Raw genomic sequence first — 19,130 nt, 5'->3', positions numbered from 1 at the left:
TCTCTCAGCAACATTTAACACAGCTGACCACTTTCACTCTTTTTGAAACACTCTCTGGGACACCACAGTCTCTTCATTTTCCTCCTACTTCACTGGCAGCTCCTTCTTCTCCACCACTTCTCTAAGACTTGGCGGATCCTCAGTCTCTTTAAATTTTTTTTTCTGTATCTGCACTCCTTCTTTAGGTGGTATTATCTTAAATGAAATGCTGCTGACTCCCAAATCTTTATTTCTAGCCCTGATCTCTCCCCTTAGCTTTAGTTCTGCATATTCAACTGTTTAGTGGAATGTCTAAACATCTGCATCTGTAACTTAACATGTCCAAAACACAACTCTTGATCTTTCCCTCTCAAACCTCTTTCTTCACCAGCCTTCCGTTGTACCTGGTTGCTCAGACTTTCTATCCTATTGCTTTATTTTCTTTATAGCAATAAAGAAACAAATATTTTAATAATAGTATTTTAAATGATCTTATTTGCTAACATACTTGATGTCTTCACGTGGGACAAAGCTGCATGAACGGAGAAATTTTGTCTTGTTTATTAGTGTACGTGCCACCTCCTAAAGAGCACCTGGCACAGAGTAGATATTTGTTGAACTGAATGACCGGTTACCAACAACTGTAAGCTCTTGGGGAAAAAACGCCATGTGCTATTCTTCTCTATAATCCCCGACAACTAGCTGCCTATTATCTTTACAGTAATAAATTTTTCCCCAGCATAAGTCCCAAAGAAAACCAAAATCACTATGCTTGTTGTTGTTTTTAGTCCATCCATCAGTTTGTCTTGTAATCTTCCTTTTTTTCTAATTAAGTTTATCCTGCACAAGTAAAAGATTTTCACTTTTCAGATGTGGACTGGATCTTTGAAAAAAGGGTTCAGCTACTTCAAAAAATAGTGAAAGGGTTTTACAAAAAAAACCTTTAAAAAAGTGAGATAATATAAATCCACAGCTTAATCATGTGACAAATAAAAATAGCCCTGGAAATCAATATAAACATGCCATCCTCTTAGCGAGGAGATTTAAATAAGTCAGAGTCTTTGAAAAATAAAAGATAAAACTTAATTAGTTCAAAATTCTGTAGTGTTACTAAATCTCATAAGGTGCAGCTTGTGATTTCATAGATTGGAGTGCTTTTGGGACTGGTCTGGGGTCCTGCAACTGGGACAGATTCTGTTTGGTCCAGAACTTTTCAGTAAACAAACATTATCCCCTCTTAAGTTAAAGAAGCACCTAAATAACCAGTCAGTTTCTGGAGGTGGAATATAAACAAACACATACAAAATATTTTCCATTCCTATTTGTCCCTCACTCTCCTAATGGATTCTTAAACGTTTGCGCTCTTTGCCCTTACAGCTCTGACATTTGGGGTTGTAAGGGTAAATAAAAGCCTAAAAACTTAAATTAAAAAATTTCCCTGGTGCCAAAAAGGACAGAGAACATTACCCTCTCCGTTTTCATTGAACAATTCCTTTAGAAAGACCTAATTTGTAAATGATTTCTCTGTCTCTCTTAAATGTTTGTACACCTTTTAAAAACCTAAATAAGCCTCTTGCCAGTTTTGCATTCCCCTAAGGTCTTTCTGGGGTCCTTGGAGCCATCTCTTTGAAATGTGAACATTAAGGAGGGTGGTGCCCCATCTCTCTTCCTCTGTGGGAGTTTAAACCTCGGCTTTTGGCCCCAAAAATGTAACTTCCTATTATTTTTCCTTTGGATAAAGACAACAGGTATGTAATGGATTGTCTCTCCATGGCTATATAAAGTGAGATTTTTTTTTTTTGTCTTTTGTAATCTCCTTAACGCATCACAGTGTGCTTATTCAATAATTAAGCTGTTTCATTCTTTTCTACTTTTCTACATTTTGTGGAGAGGATATTTTGGGGTTGGTAGATTTTATTTTTAATTATTTCCCCAACTGGGTCCTCCAGCTTGGCACCTGTATGGCAGGCTGACATTCCCCATTCCCCCTTCAGACTTATTTTAGGCAGTAAGGGATAGTGGAAAGGACATAGAGCTTTGGAGTCAGACAGCTTCTGGGTTTAAACTGTGCTTTTCTTTTTACTAGCATTCTGAGGGACTGACTTAACTTCTCCGAAGTATTACTTAACTTCTCTGAACCCCGATTACCTCATCTATAAAATGAGGATACTACTACTTTATAAATGAGGTAAACTGACACATGGGAGGTGCTTAGCACATGAAGGAAACCAAGTTACACCAGATTCCTGCAACACACTAAACGTTCGTTCCAGTCCCCCTTTCCTTGTCGGTATCCTCGTCAAATGCCAAGACACTGTCCAGTTCACTAATTGTGAGCACACCGCGTAATGAGACAACGAACTCACAGCGCGGACCGTAAGAGTTTAAAAAGTTTTAGTAGGTAAAGTACGTCAAGTTAACAAAGCCCTCGCATTTTAGACATAAAGGGGGAAAGTCAGACTGCGGGGGTCCCCGTATGCAAATACACGAATTACAAAAGAATACAGACGACAGCCGCTTCCGCACTTCCCCGCGAGGGCGCACCGGGACGCCTGCGCCGAGCCGCCTGCCGGCGCGGGGGCGGCGATTTGCATGTGCGAAATCGGGAAGAGGGGGAACCACCCATCGAAAACCCCAGGCAGTCGAACCCCCCAGCCGGGAGGGCCAGCCCCACTTCGCCGCCCGGCCCGCCCCCAAGTGCTCCCGGGCGGCCGGCCCTCTCGACGTCACCGCACCCTCCCACCTGCTCCTGAACTTTAAACCACGCGCCGAAGAACAACCCGGAGGAGGGGGATTTCTCAGGAGCCGGCAGCTTCCGGACGCTCGGGACCGTCACCTCCCGGGTCCCAGCGTTCCCTGCGCTCCCGAAGATCCCGCGCTCCGGCTCCCCGGCCCGGGTCCCCAGCCAGCCGCACCGCCGGGAGTGGCCGCGGGGGCGGGGCAGGGGCGGGGCGGAGCGCGGGCAGCCGTGGACGGACGCGCGCGCGCCGGCCACCAGGACGCCCCGCCCCCCGCCCCCGGGAAGGCGGCGGTGAGGGGCCGACGTCAGCCGCGGGAAATCCCCCTCCCGCCAGGCTGCCCGCCTGTCGGCCTCTCCGGTGCTCGGCTGTCGCCGCGCTCCGCCCCCTGTCCCTGGCTCCACAGCCTGGACCGGCGGCGCCGGGTGACCCGGAGCGCGAGAATTAAGGGGGTGGGGAAGGTGTGAGCCGCAAACCCAGAGGAGGGCGGGAAGGAGGAGGAGGCCCCGGGGGTGGTCAGGGGGACGGGGGTCCCGCCGGCAGAGGTCCCTCGGCCGCCCGACTGAGCGGCGGGTCACTGACTACGGCAGCCTGCGTGCGGTCCGACGCTTGGAGCGGGGCGGCGCGGGGAGCGGAGCCATGGCCTCGGGTGAGTGTCCCGGCGCCGGCCCGGCCCGGGGGGAAGGAGCTAGTCCGAGGGTCTTGCTGCCCAGAGTTTCCGGGCGCAGTTTTGGTTGTGGTACATTCGGTCTTTAAAATCGCCTCTTCTGGCAAATTGTCGGCCTTTTAAAAAATTACCTGCTTCAGGGTTTGCGTGCGAAATCAAAGTCACGCTCTGTAATTTGATGCCATGATGATAGCTGGGACCTTAGAAATTCCCAACGACTTGGTTTTAGGATTAGGGAAGTAATAAGAATCTAAATAAAGGAGGGCAAAGAATTCTCGTATTTAAAAAGTGATTTATATTGAAATGGTGGTTTTAGAACAGCAATGAGGAACATTCAGACCTCAGGAGAGTTCTACCTTTTTTGGTTTAATTTCATCAAGTGCCAAAGGGTGATCGCCGTTGTGCTGCGAGTTGTGCAAAATGTGGTGCGGCTTTAAAAGTCACCAGGGGTATTTTAACAGGTCTTAAGTGGAAATGTTGCTTGATCGAAGTGGATAATTTTTACTGTAAAGTGCATACTTTCTAGTTTACGGAGCAGAAGTCGATTTTTGTTTTTGTTTTTCCCCCTTGTTGGAAAGAAGGGAAAAAGAGGATTTTTAGAGTACTCGTGCTTTAAAATATGAGTCGGAATGAAAACAACTTTCTATCACTTATGTAAATATTTATTTTCAGTTAATAAGTGCGTGGATCTCTTGTTTTGGGGGTAAACCAGTTAACCAAGAAACAGCTAGAGGTCAGGGGAGGGAGTCTCATATCGTATGCAGCGAAGGTTTAGGTCCACTTGTAACCTAAGGGAAGTAAATCAAGTAGACTGCGTTGGAGATATGGACCTTGACAGGATTCTGGCTAGGTTCATGAGGGCGCTTTCCCGGCAGAGGCAGCAGCGTGAGCAAAGGCAGGCAGGCCTAAAAGTATACCTTAACACTGTACTGGGAGGCCGAAGAGGGGGGCTTGTTTATGCTTGACCCGCATCCTCCCAGCTCCCTGGTTCAGTGACCCTCAGAAGGCTGATGTCTAGCAGAGAAGAGGAAGTAGAAAGCATAAAGGACTTTTTTAAAGGCTTGAGCAGAACAATGCCATAGCTACTGCTGTAGGCTGAAAAGGAAATTGGGGTGGTTCACATGACATTTGATTTCAGTTTGTCTGTGGTTTTCATGTGAGAATACAAGTGTAGTCTAAAATATTTCAACTTTCTCTTTACCCACTTCAGTGACCCCAAACTTTCAGATAATCTTGTAAATTCATAAATTCAAAGCATATTTAGATGAAAAGTGCAAAGATGATTTGAAATATTTGGTTAATTTATTGGTTACCGGAAAGAGATTTTGTATGAAAGAAGTAAAGAATGGCGAGCATTATAAATAAAGGTCAGCCTGCTGGCAGTTTAACCAAACTTTGTTAATATGAATGCAGTACTTCTAATTCTTTCAGAAGACAGAGAAAAGAATTAACCATTTATATAGAGAGTATTGTAAGACCCATATCATTTAAAAATGTGATGCAATTTAAACTTGTTTAATGACATTATATTTTGTGCTGTTTTGAAAATGTATTCCCTGAATTGAAGGGGAAAAATTTAAAGGAATGGAAAGTTGTAGGGTAATTATCTTTTTTTAAAAGTTTGCCTTTTCTGGAGTTGCATTCAAATGGGGCTATTTAAACTATAAGAAGTTATTTAAATTGTAATTCATTTATTTGAAAACTGCTAAGCAAAATTTTTAAAAGGGAGCCTGGATGTACTTTCGTTAATCACTTGTAAAGACCTCAGAGAAAAAGATTCACTAAATTATAAATTCCCATCCTGTTTTGAAACAGTAATTTAACCAAACGAGTAACAGAAAAAAAATTTGCTTAGTTAATCATTGTCTAGTTTGGATTCTGTTTGTAGTAAGGTAGTATTAAAACCTCAGAAAGTATTTTTATTGATTACCAAGCATTTAAGACCATTTCTTCATTTTTCACCGGATGTCATATGTAAATAGGTATGTGTAGTTGAATATGTGATCTGTATAACAAAAAGTAACAGATCATAATCTCATAAGCAAAATTATATAAGTACCATGAGTAACTGGGACTTTGGTATATATATGATTCTACATTTTGTTCAGGTAAATTATCAGATTAATTATTTAGGATTTCACAGCTCGAGTTCTATTAAGCTGTCTTTATTGCTTTTTTTTTTTAATTATATCCCTATTGCAGTCTTTTGACATGATTAATTAGAATAGGCATTTTTAAGAAAAATGTTCCCAGTCCGATCTAGGGTATGCATAGTTAGGCAATCATGACTTTTGTATATGTATATAATTCTATTCTGTTTAATATAAGTTAAATTATCTATTTTATATCTGAATTTAAAGCTTCTCATTGCTCCAGTAGAAAGTGCAACGTGTTCTTGTGTGCACATAGGTTTATTTACTAATAAATAGTACTGTCTTTGGTAAAATATGTTTTAAAATTTAGGTAATTTATTTTTATTCAATTTTCTTTAGTATAGTTCTGCTATGTCACATAATAGGAAGTACACGAAGAAATTGTTTTTGTAAACCGCACTACTTACCAACTCTGTCTGTAGTGTGAATTTCAAGAGAACTATTTCTCTTGAGTAAGGGGAAAAAAATTAATGTAAGTATGATGCGACAATCTTTAATGATAAAGCTGGAAGCTGGAATTGATAGCTAAAGCAAATGACTTCTTTTAAGTAAAAGACTACGCACATAAACATGACTACGCGCATAAACATGAAGGCTGTTTCAGAAATGCAACACATGAAAATGTAGCGATGACAGTGATATAAAAAAATTAAGGTGATATATGATAGATATAGAGTGAAGGGAATGAGTGAGTGAAATGACTAGGGAGGAATCAGATAGTGAATCATAATTGGGAACATCTGAGTTGTGTGTAGTGTCTTTCTCAAATACAATTTAAGGCACTCAGAATTTCCTTCTGTTCTATCTTTCTCTCATCTGTGTTCTCTGCAAATTTTTGTGTTTGTAGGCACATGACCCAGATGATTGCATGGGATACACTTATACTAACAAAATTAATTCATATTTAAAGGGGCATCCAGTAATTTTTATTTTTAAATCTGGCAATCTTAATCAAGACAGATGATTTGACCCTGCTGTCGATTTTGAATTTAGTTAATTGCCTGAATAATCTAGGACAGATTTTAAAAATTTCTCTAATTTTTCACCCTGGAAGTTAAAATTTTTTAAGACTTATTTTTCCCCCCAGAGCAGTGGAATCTCTAGCAGTAGCATCTCTATTGCCAAAATTTTTTACATCTTTTATTTACCTTGTGGTGCATACATCAGTCAAATACTCATCTGAATATTCCCTCACTTGGATTCCTAAGACCCAGTTGCGAGTCAGCCTGATAGACTGAGATAAACCTGGACTTTAGCCCAGGTTGGTTTTTATTCCAGTTCTGCCACTCTGTGATATAAAAATGGGAACAGCTACTGCAGAGTCTTGTTGTGAGGAATAAATGAGATAATGCATGCCCATAAATGTTAGTTTTCTTCCAGAGTGGAGCTGTTTTGGGACTCGGACCTCTAGGAAGCTGGAGCTACTAGAGACACTTGAGACTTACTATTCTTTAAGTGCCCTAACGATTCTAGAATACCTTAAAACCTATAATAATAGACTAGACCAGATGCTAGATAGAAAATATATCTTTCAAGAATATATAAGAATGCCCATTTACTTTTAAACAATTTAGTTTGTGTATATTCAAGTGGGGGGAATAGAATTTGACAGTGCTGTTTGCAGGCAAGTGTATCTTTTCTCCTTTGTTCACTTAAATGATAGTAAGCATTCTGAAAAAAAAAGTAAATCAAAAATTGCTTAGTAGATAAACCATGTGTTGTTTTGCTGACTTGATTGACGTAACTTATCCTTCATTTGATTACTTTTGCACCCTCTGTGTTAGTCTTTTTCTGTCCTTATGGGAATAGGCTGAAGTTTTCTTTGCCCCTTTGTTAATTGAATGCAATTCTATCTATGTAGGAAATGGTAACTCTAAATTTTGATCATAATTAGGAAGAAATGGAAAAACTCACCTGTGTCTTAACGTAAAGAAGATAATCACCATGATTTAATTGGGTTCCTAGTCTTGAGAAAAGAAGAATAGATCTTATTTTCTTTTTCTCCAGAGTGAATAGAGGGGATATTTGGGAAAGTATATTTTGTTAGCTCCATTTGCTCCTTTGGGTCTCAGGCACTCTGTTATCCAGTACTTATATGAGGGAGATGCAGTCTCTAGTCAGTTCTTCTCAAACTATGGTGTTGACACATTGGCATGTTATAATCATTTGTGTGCTGTGTTGTAAGAAATATTACTGATGATAGTTAAAATATTAATTTTGCAAACGATTTACTTTTTTAAATAAATCAATACAATTGAAGGCTATTCCTATAATGTCTTTTTCCCTTGCTTGCATTTGGATAAGCTTTTTAGAGTGGGGAAGAAAGAGGAGTTACAAGTAGTCAGAATTCCTCTGCCTAGTTTATCTATCACCCAGCCCATACTTGTACGTGAATTTTTGGATTGCCTCTCTGGATATGTGCATTGTTGTTTCCACTTCTTTATGTTTTAAGGCAGTGGTTCTTAATCAGGAGTGTGTAGGAATTGTTTGGAAGGCTTTTTCAGAAACATGCCTGGGCTTTAGATAGATTCTATTGCTATTCCGCAAATCTCAGGTAAGTCAGGGCATGTATGTTTGCTGATTCTGATATACACCCCAGTATGAACTCTGTTCCAGGAATTTCGTTGGATCTAAATACTCATTTGCCTATACCAAGATGCAATATCTTCTTAAACTAAGCTGCATTTATTTTAGGTTATTTGCTGTATCAGTTATTGTGACTTTACTCCCAGCTGATTTTGTGCTTGTTGTTTGAATTTGACCCCCTGGGATCCCAGCTGTCATATTTGCTAGTGTCATTCATAATTGCTTTTTCTTATACCTTCATGTAATTTTGAACCTTAGTCTTATCATCAGTAATGTGGGATAATAATTCCTGTTCTGTTTTTATGAAGATTAAAGTTAGGAAAATCAAATGAGAAAATGTATATAAAAGTGCTTTAAAACAGTGTTATAATTAACATTTTTTTCACTGTACAATTAATGCTGGTTCCCAATGCTGACTATAAAGTTTTACTTAATAAAGTATCTATTTCTGACACTTGATCATCCATTTTTAACTATTATTTCAATGTAATTTTTTTATCTTAAAAATTCAAATAGCACTCTTTTTTTGCCTAAGTGCAAATAAAAACATAAATATATCTTGCAAACATTTTGGTTATATTTCAAATATTATTCTGGTCTATATTAGCATTTACAATACTGTTAAAAATATAGGGTTCAGTCCTAGCTTTGCATAGTATTGGTTCAAGAAAAGTACAGTAATCAACTTGTTTAGAACCAGTTTTGAAGACCTTTCAATGCTGTTCAAAACTGCCGTGATTTGGGATAATCTTAGTTAAGAGTACTCATTTTCCCTACATTTCCCTGATTTGTATGTTTCCTTCTTTCACTCCATTGATGACTACATTTCAGCACTTTTTATCCTCAGGAAGAACGGTGCTTCAAAACAGGGTACCTAGGAAGGAAGTAACTGGCACATTGTACTGATGCATGATATAAATAATTTATAGCTGGGAAACTTTTTAAAATCATAAATACAGATAAATTAGAATATGAATGGGTGTGAAGAATATGAAGGTGTAGCGATTCTAGTACCTACAAAGCACTGTTTTTTTCCGTAGTAGTGGAACCTAATGAGAAACATTTGATTAATCATTAATATAGTCCTCCAATGTTTGCATAACTTACACAAACAAAAAGATCTCTAGATTTTCAGTCATTCATTCCATAGATATTTACTGAATATCTGTGCACTGATGAGTAAGACCCAATTCCTTCCTTCAAGTAGCTTAAAGAAATGAAACAAGCAGCTTTTTTTCAAGAAGAAATAAAACAGTGAGTCTTCCCTAAATTATGGTTACTTGGAATAATTGTCATAAACAAAATACTATGGTAACTTACAGGAGGGGAAGATTATTTCCAGCTGGAGGAATATGAAATATTTTAGTCAACTCTGTTACTTGGTTGGTAGTGAGACTTTTTACCAATAAAGTGCTTCTACAATAAGAAGAACAGATTTCAAAGGTTTTTTAAGTGCTTGATGTTATGTAGTAACTAATATTTGTCATTTTTATAATTTAAAAATCTTTTTTAAAAGTTTTAATCTTTCAACAACTGCTTTTCTGTTCTCTTGTCTATAGACTTCTTTCATAAACACACTTTCTAGTTTAAGGAAGCATTGTGTAACCAGTGAAATATTTTAGGGAAGCGTTGTGTAACCAATGAAATATTTGCATGTTCGCTATGAGCCTAGCACTTTTATTCACACTCCTCCCCAAAAAGTTAGCCACTTACCATTAATGATATCATTCTATATCAACTTCCCAACAAGACACCTTTACATAAGTAGTGGGCAGGGATTTATTTGACCTTTAGTTCAACCACCTAAATGATTTCAGATATTTCTTAAAAAGGATTGTTGAGTATTTTGAACTATTGAGAGAAAAATGTACTTTCTTTTAAATGCTCTATAAGAATATATAAGGGTGTGAAATATTTGAAACTGAAATGTAAATTTGAATTATTTGAAATATACAAGGCGGCTATATAAGGATGTGAAAATGAAATACTCATCTGCATGCCATGTGATTTTCAGTAAAATTGAAATAAGTATTATGAACTTAATTAGGTTAAAGTCAGTTTTCCCTGACCCCATTGTCTTTTGAACAAACAAATACATAGCAAATTCAAACACAAGAAGTCTGAACCAAACCAAATAGAATTAAAGGTAACAGTAATACTTTACTCAGTAACCCAAAGTAGAAACTATGGAGCCATCAGTGGTTCTTTACTTTCTCTTAAGTGTAATGTTCAGTCAGTCACCAAGTATTGTCAATTTTATCTTTTAAATAATCCTTCGTTCCTATTATCACTACCATATTTGAGACATACCCCGGTCATTACCCACATTATTGTAACAGCCTCTAAACTGATCATCTTGCTTTCTTTTTTCAATCTGTCCACTGCCTCCAGAATTCTTACTCTAAAATATCAGTCTGATCATATGTGATTCCCCTGCATAAAACCATTCATTGATTCTGTCACTCATAGAATGAAATTCAATTCCCCAAATGTACTCTGGCTTTTGGTTCTCTTTCTAAGGGTAGAAGTGTACTCCACTTCCATTAGGGCTATATTGGTGATTCTTACACTCTTCTCTTCTGTGCTGCCACAGCTTTGGACATACTGTTCCCTTTCCCTAGAATGCCTGCCTTTCTCCTTTTCCCTTCTTCCTTCCTCACCCTTTTGCTTCATTAGCTTTTTTTTCCTTTGACATAGTTAGGCATTCCTGACTCTTTTGCATTTATCATTTTATGCAGAATTTTGTTAGCATAAACAAAATTTTGTTTTGTTCATCCCGTCTATAGTCTAATAAATTGTGTAGTTTGCCTCACCGTTCTGTAAGATCCTTGAAAGAAGCAGTTGTTATACAATCATAGTATCACTATATACATTGTTTTCAAGAAAGCATCTGAAATAATAATAGACACCATTTATTGAGTATTTGTTATATGCGTGGCACTTGGTAAGAACTTAACACACGTTATCTCTAATCCTCACAAGAACCCTATGAGGTAGATGCTATTATTTTATCCTCATTTTATAGAGTAGGAGACTTAAGAGAGATGATAACATTTCTGGGGACTTCACTGATAAGAGGTGGCTGGGTAGGACTCAAAAGACCTCTTCACAATACTGCACTGATAAGACCCTCTGTTACTCTTTCTGAAAATTTGCTTGCATTCTAACAAGATAAGCCTTTAGATATCAAAAAATAGATATCTAATTGTGGGAATTTAGAAATCACTGAACTGAACTGAGGAAGATTTTTTTTTTTTTAGTGGAAAACATCTTCACACTCCTGACATAAAGACACGTTGCTAAGTACCTTACTTGTAAGCACACTTGAATGTCTTCATTGAACTTGCATTTCCACAATTTGAATAGTATGGGGGGGTAAAGGTGCATATGTTTTAGACAGCTTTGTTGACATATCATTAATGTACAATAAATTGCACATGTTTAGAGTATGCAATTTGATAACTTTTGACATGTGTATACAACCTTGAAATCATCACCACAGTCAAGATAATTAGCATATCCATCATCGCCTGAAGTTTCCTCATCCACTCCACACCCCCGTTCTTAGGCAACCAGTGATCTGCTTTCCTTCATTATAGATTAGTTTACATATTCTAGAGTTTTATATAAATGGAATCATACACTATGTGCTCTTTTGGTCTGGCTTCTTTCACTCAGCATAATTATTTTGAGATTCATCCATGTTGTTGTGCGTATCAGTAGTTCATTCTAAAGGTGCATATTCTGAATTATATTTGTTATGGAAAGTAAATAATCATTTTCTTTTCCTCCATTGTGTCGTAGATTTTAGAAAAGGTTTAGATGGGACTGAAAATTCCTTTGAACCTAAAGTCCCGTCTGGAACTTGTGTTGATGTACTATATATAAATCCTTTAAGATTCCAGTGGAAATATAAAAAACTTACATATCCTTCTGAAAAGATTTAAATGCATTTTCATTTTCAATGATCAGTCTTTTAGTCCATTATTGAGAAGCTAATGTAAAATCAAGCAGTTAAATACACTTTTGGAGTATAATGTTATACTTCTGAAGACTATCTTCTTGACCCTTCTGGGGGAATCTTGGGGGAAACCCTTCTGCTTGGTCTCATGTGAGAAGTGGATATCTCTGAAGTGGTTATCTCAGAACTTCACACTGGCATTAGCTGTAGATATTAAACAATAAAGTGCTAACCAATAAATATGATTTGAATGATTTGTGTTAACATTGTATAGGAGCTCAATTTGAATGGGAGAAAAAGGTATCTTTACCATCCAGTCTTGGAAAATTACATTTCAACTTTGTTATTTAATATTGGAGGGACATTTTTTAGTCTGCTGTTTTGAAAAAAACAAAATGGTTAAAATCCATTATTATTGCTATCCTAATCTCACCCACCCCCCTTTTTAAATTTTCAGGTGGGTATAACCCATTTATAGAGATAATTGAACAACCCAGGCAGAGGGGAATGCGATTTAGGTACAAATGTGAAGGGCGATCAGCAGGCAGCATTCCAGGGGAGCACAGCACAGACAACAACCGAACATACCCGTCAATCCAGGTAATAGACCATTCTCCTGTGTGTGTCTCATTCTTAGTTGCTTCATATTTTCGCTACAGCAATTACATTAAAGGCCCAGTTTCTTTACAGTCATCTCCATGGGCTTTTCTTCTTCTTCTTTTTTCTTTTTCATTGATCTGTACTAGATAAATGTCAGGGACATTTCTTAAATATAGATTTATGGATTCTTCATCCCTGCGGATAGATATACATTGTTTTGTGTTAATCTAAGTAGAGCGATTGACAGTGCTTAGTGTACGTTGTCAGCTTTTGGATGATGGGATGGATCCCTTTCATGGAATACAGAGTTGATGAGGAAAAAGCACTCTCTCCTTCCAGAGGTGAGCAAAATTGTTCTGTAGATAAAAACATGGATTTGGGAACTCAGTTAGAATTCTTCTTCCTGCCATCACTTGGCTAATCTAGAGGCTCTGGAAAAGGAGAACGTTTTGTCTCCTTTCTCCTTACCTTTATTGCCGATCCCTCATTCTCTGGGTTGCATTGACTGATGTGAAATATTGTCATCTTTTAAATAAGTTTTTTCATATTAGCATAAATTTTGAAAATAGTTTTTGATCCAAAATGACTTTGATCAATATATCATATTTATATCTATAAAATATACTATATTTATATTTTATACTTAAAAACCATATTTCATTTGATTTTTACTGATTTTAATGAATTTTTTATCCTTTAAATGCCAATTAAAAACCTTAATGGCAGAGTGGATTTTGAAAAGTCTTATTTAATCTTTCATCAACACATCTTAATTTACTGTTTTATAACTAGATTATTTACAAAGTTTATTCTGTTGAACTTAAAGGGAATGCTAAATTATAGAAAAAGCAGATGGCAAAATTATGTATTGAATTCCAAATTCCTAATTTTTATCCCATTTTTTGGCAGCAATATGAATTTGAGTTATCTAATTCCTTTTATTTAAATGTTAAAATGGGAGAAATGTTAATAAAAGGTAAATAAGAAAACACTATTCTTCTAATCCTTTAAGAGTGATTTTTAATTCTTCTCCATAATTCAGCGTATTCCTTACATTCTCTAAAATATTTCTAAGATCTGTATCCTTACCATTCCAATAGGTCCTAAACACTTTACAGCTTGAGTTCTGCATCAGCCTGTCTTACAATTTTAAGTGGTTATCTTCTGTTTCATTCAGAAAGGCAATAAGTACTTCCTGGTTACTGTTCAAATTAAGTTTAAATTCAAAATTATGGATTTTATTGCCCTCTTACCTGGTAAGCCCCCATTTTTAACTACCTTGCTCCCTTGTCCTATGCTGGTTTTTATATTCCCTGCTTTGTGCTTGCAAATTTGCTACCTTCCAGACTAAACAATTAGCTCCTCCCCATGCTCAGTGTCGTCCTTCCTCTTCCATGCTTAACTCTGCTCTTCATTCTCAGTGTTCTAGATGTAGTTACATCTAGAAAAACTTAATTTCGTGAAAATTTCGTTTTGTGTGAAAACTTAATTTCGTGAAACTCAACTTGATATATTGCCTATTGTACAGTGAACACTTGAATATGTTTACTAACAATACTTTTTGAAATGAAATGTCACATATTAAGTAAAATGATCAGGGGTCGGCCCAGAGGTGTAGTGGTTAAGTTCGAGCGCTCTGCTTCGGTGGCCTGGGGTTGCTGGTTCGGATCCTGGGTGCAGACCTACGCACTGCTCATCAAGCCATACTGAGGCGGCACCCCACATAGAGCAACTAGAAGGATGTACAGCTATGACATACAACTATCTACTGGGGCTTTGGGGAGAAAAAAGCAAAAAAGGAGGAAGATTGGCAACAGATGTTAGCTCAGGGCCAATCTTCCTCACAAAAAAAAAAGAAAGGTAAAATGATCATATTGGTGTGCTATCATTTTCATTGTGGCTTTAAATATATACTTTCAGGGGATGTTTATAGTATGACAATGTATATAAGCATGGCATTCAGTGATTCAATATCTAAGTATTTCCTCATGCTCTGTGATAATATTTTGGTATAATTTTACTTGTTTTCAAAGGAAAATAAGCAGAATCAGATGATATGACCTATTGTAATTAGGGCAGAAAATAATATGCCAAGGAACTGAGAGGTAAATTCTTCCCTACTGGTATTCTCTGGAAAGTTTTGGTCAAACTGCAGTTGCCAGTCAATTGGACTTTATTTTATCCAGTCCTAACTACATTATATAAGTTGAACTCTCATTTAGTAGATCAGTTCTTAATGAGATATATTTATGGATCATATATTTAATTTTCCCCTTTTTCAGATTATGCACTATTATGGAAAAGGAAAAGTGAGAATTACGTTAGTAACAAAGAATGACCCATATAAACCTCATCCTCATGATTTAGTAGGAAAAGACTGCAGAGATGGCTACTATGAAGCAGAATTTGGACAAGAACGCAGACCTTTGTTGTAAGTACAGAGTCACAGACATCTTCAGGAATAGGATAAGCGTAGGGTGCTCTGTTTCCTATCCATGTACATCTGTTATTTTTTAGAAGAATAAACTAATTCCTCATTCTCCCTCTATTTACTATAGTGTACATTTAAATTTTCTTACTATTTGCATTAGAACTACCCTTTCATTCTTTACTAGTAGACAGCCCATGATGGTAGCAGGAATACTTCTTTATTGTTACTAAAAGTAAACATAAACTTATTTTATGCTGTGATTTTCTTTCTTAGTTTGAATAATTTATGAAAGATTTTCTTTCATAAAATTTTATTTTATCTTTTCGTTAATAGTTAACTTAAAAATTGCCAGATGTGAGGAAATCAACTGGAAAATTGGAATTATTATTTAGAAAAGGTTGGGTTATAAAATTAACATAAAACAATGGTTCTAAGATTTAGAAAATTATGTGACACTTTGTGTTGGTAAGGCTGCCAGAAGATGGGCCCATTCATCATATTGATGAGAGTGTAAGTTAATAAAATCTAGGCATTTTAACAACTACATAGCAAAAGCCTGAAAAATATGAATGTCTCTTGAACCAGCAATTCTACTTCCAGGAATTTATCCTCAGGAAACAATTAATTAAACATGTTCAGACATGTGGCTATAATGATGTTCACTGCAGCTCTGTTTGTAATGGCAAAAAGTTAGAAGCAATCCAAAATATAAGCAAAGCAGGATTAGTTAAATAAACTGGTACATCCGTGCAATGTACTTCTATGTAGCCTTAAAAATAATATAGCAAATGTGTCTTTGTATAGAAAGATATTCACAATATGTTAGATAAATAGATTTTGAAACAATATGTGATAAAAAATCTTTGTTTAGAATAAATGTGTACATATACAAGGTAGTATGTACACTAAGGTATACTAGTAGTTGTCTCTGGGTAGGATTGTGGGCTTTTTTGTTTTTCTTCTAACTTGTGTTTATTTTGTAATTCATTTTTTTGTAATGAACATGTATTGCCTTTGGGGAAAAATGAAATGTAGTTAACAGGAAAAAAATTGTAGCCTCCTCATATATTAGTAACAACCATTTAGAAAATATGCTTTCAAAATATTCCTCTTATGACAACAACACAAAACATAAAATAGCTAGCAATACGCACTTGGCAAGAAATATTTCCTATTTATATTATTTGACCTCCCAGCAGCATTTTGCACTGTAAACCACTCCTGGTTGAAACATTCTTATTCCTTGATTTCTATGAGAACGAACTCTCCTATTTTACTTCCTGCTTTTCTGGCTGTTCCTTCTCTATCTTAGTTACAGGCAGTTAAATTTTTGGACTACCCTAATTATGTCCAGTAATGTCTCAATAATGCCCTTTATGCTGTCCTGCCTCTCCCCCAATCCAGGGTCTCATTAAGGTTCACATATTATATTTAGTTGTCATGCTTATTTAGTCTCCTTCAGTTTAGAACAATTTCCCAGCCTTTTTTGGTCTTTCATGACATGAACATTTTTGAAGAGTCTAGGCTATTTGTTTTGAAGATTGTTGTTCAATGTGGATTAGTCTGAATTGTTGCTCATGATTATATCCATGTTCCCATGAATAATATTTTCATGTTAACATGAAACATTTTGGTCAAGAAATCTACAGAGATGATGCTGTATAGTTCTCAAAATAGCCCTTCAGGAGACATGTGATAGTAGTTTTTTCCATTGGTGATATTAATTGGCATTCTATCGTAAAAAAAACTTTTCCTTCTTCCCTTTCCCCATAAAAAAATACCACTGTAGACCATGGATTCTTATATTCAATGTTACTATATAGTCCATTACTGGCAGTATTATTTTGATTTTCAAATTGCTCCAAATTTGACCAGTACAAGCCCCTTCAAAGTGTTTTCTGTGTTCTTTTGTCATGTCCCCATCTTTCTTTGTACACTTTACTTTCTGACACAGCAAAGTGTTCAAGACTTACTTGTAGTTTTTTTGCCCCAGCCCTGAAATCATCAAATTTTTTTAAGGAGCCTTGGTTTCTTTCAGTGGGGAATGATATTTAGTCTAATTGCCTTTTTGACATATTCTGTTAAATATCTCAAAAGCATCTCAAATAAAATATGCCACAAACCATGATCTTACCATGATCATACCTCTTTCCTCTCAAAATTGGTCTTCCAGTGTGCTTTGTCTTAGTGGTTGCTATAAAAGCCCCAAACATAGATGTCATCCTTGACACCCCTCACATAGGTGCACACATTGAATTCACTAACAGTTACCTCCTAAATAGATTTTGAACCTATCTACTTCTCTCAGTGACCTCCATCGCCACCATACTATTACTGCTGTAATCTAAATGTGGGCTGCCAGCATAGCTTCCTGACTGGTCTTCCTGTATCAACTCTTTCTGTACCTCCACCTCTCCTCCCCAATTTGTCTTCCACTTTTTTTTTCACTCCAGAGTGATCTTTTTTTTTTTAATTTATTCATAATGATCTTTTCCAATACAAATCTAATTGGTCTCACCTCACTAAAACATTGTGATGGCTTTATGTGGCTCTTGGCATAAGGACAACATTCCTTTTATGACCTGCAAGGCCCACATGGCCCGCTTGTATTTCTAGCCTTCTATTATACCGTGCTCGCCTTGAACTCTATACTCCAGTCACAGAGGCTTTCCTTTAGTTTCTTGTGCTCACAATGCTCTTCTGTAGGGACCTTTGCATGTTCTATTCTTTCTGCCTGCAGTCTCTTTAGTCTCCTCTTCCCTTGGTTCATTTCCTTTCATATTAAGGATCATTTCCTACAAGGATCCTTATCTGCCCTCCCTGAATTGATCAATTCTCTTCCATCATAGGCTCCCATGACATCATGTATATCTCCTTTATAAAACTTGTCATGGTTTCAGTTGAGCATTTTTTTGTATGATTGCTTAATATCTATCTGCTTCACTAGACTAGAGGTCAGCAATTTTTTTTTGTAAAGGACCAGATAGTATATATTTTAGGTTTTGTAGGCCATATGGTCTCTGTTGCAACTGCTCAGCTCTGCTTTAGTAGTATGAAAGCACCCGTAGACAATACGTAAACAAATCAGTTTGTCTATGTTCCAATAAAACTTTATTTACAAAAATAGGTAGTGGGCTGGGTTTGGTCCATGCACTATAGTTTCTCAACTCCTGCACTAGACTGTAAGCTCCATGAGAGGAGGGATTTTATATCCCTATTACTTTCCAGAGTTTCTGGTACAAAGTAGGAACCCCAAAACTTGTTGAATGACTATGAATGAATAATTGATTCAAATAATTTCTGTGATCCTTGGTTTCCTCATGTCAGAATTTCAGAAATCCCCACTACTTCGAATATTCTGTGAATAGCAGTCAAATATGATTATTCAGATGAAACAGAATCGAGTAGTGTATATTAAAATGAAGAATTCTTTAAAATCTTTTGTCAAAGAAAAAGTGAGAACCAAGCTAAGACTCTTTCAAAGAAGTGGCATAGTTTTGAGGAAGAGCATTATAGTTTCAGGGTTTCAAGAAAGGATTACAAATTCAAGATTTATTGTTTAATTATTTTAGGCAGAGGAAGGAAACATCAAAGATATTTTAGGCGCTAACAAAATCACAAGTGTGGTGAATGTGAAGAGCATGAACAAAAGACAGCATGAGCATAGAGAGGGGCAGACAAGGCAGGCAGCCTCCTGTCGCAAAGTGCCATGTGAAGTTTGAACAAATAGTGATGTTTTTATAACCAAGTTTTGCTTCCTTATTCACACCCACCCAACTTCAATGATGTCATGGTTTTTCCATGTGGGAACAAGTATGACTGGTGGTGGTAGGGGAGTTCCCCCCACCATCATCTGTATTACACATATGCAAATTAGTAATATTTGTAGCTATTGAGAAGTTTTCCATAAATGACATTTTGAAACTTTTGTTAAATATTATTGTTAGTATTAAACATCTTTCTAATTAAACACATTTTAATTCTAAAAAAACACATTTCAGTGCTTTCTTATGAT

General features: G+C 36.8%; 1 protein-coding gene across 2 annotated transcripts in view; it reads left to right on the top strand.

Moving 5' to 3' along the window:
• The first annotated feature begins 3,256 nt into the window (after positions 1–3,256).
• The window catches only part of REL (REL proto-oncogene, NF-kB subunit), a 41,924-nt gene continuing 26,050 nt past the window's right edge, over positions 3,257–19,130 (top strand). For both annotated transcript variants that reach the window (XM_087436710.1, XM_004435656.3), the window contains exons 1-3: positions 3,257–3,366; positions 12,542–12,684; positions 14,967–15,115. In XM_087436710.1, the coding sequence (XP_087292836.1) occupies positions 3,357–3,366; positions 12,542–12,684; positions 14,967–15,115 (302 nt within the window). In that variant the 5' untranslated portion in view covers positions 3,257–3,356. The remainder of the gene's footprint in view (positions 3,367–12,541; positions 12,685–14,966; positions 15,116–19,130) is intronic.

The sequence above is a fragment of the Ceratotherium simum genome, chromosome 11 (genome assembly GCF_057802395.1).
Source record: "Ceratotherium simum simum isolate JZ-2026a chromosome 11, ASM5780239v1, whole genome shotgun sequence".
In the NCBI taxonomy this organism is placed as follows: Eukaryota; Metazoa; Chordata; class Mammalia; order Perissodactyla; family Rhinocerotidae; genus Ceratotherium; species Ceratotherium simum.
The sequence above is the reverse complement of the archived record's forward strand: the minus strand, read 5'-3'. Positions and strand labels throughout refer to the sequence as shown.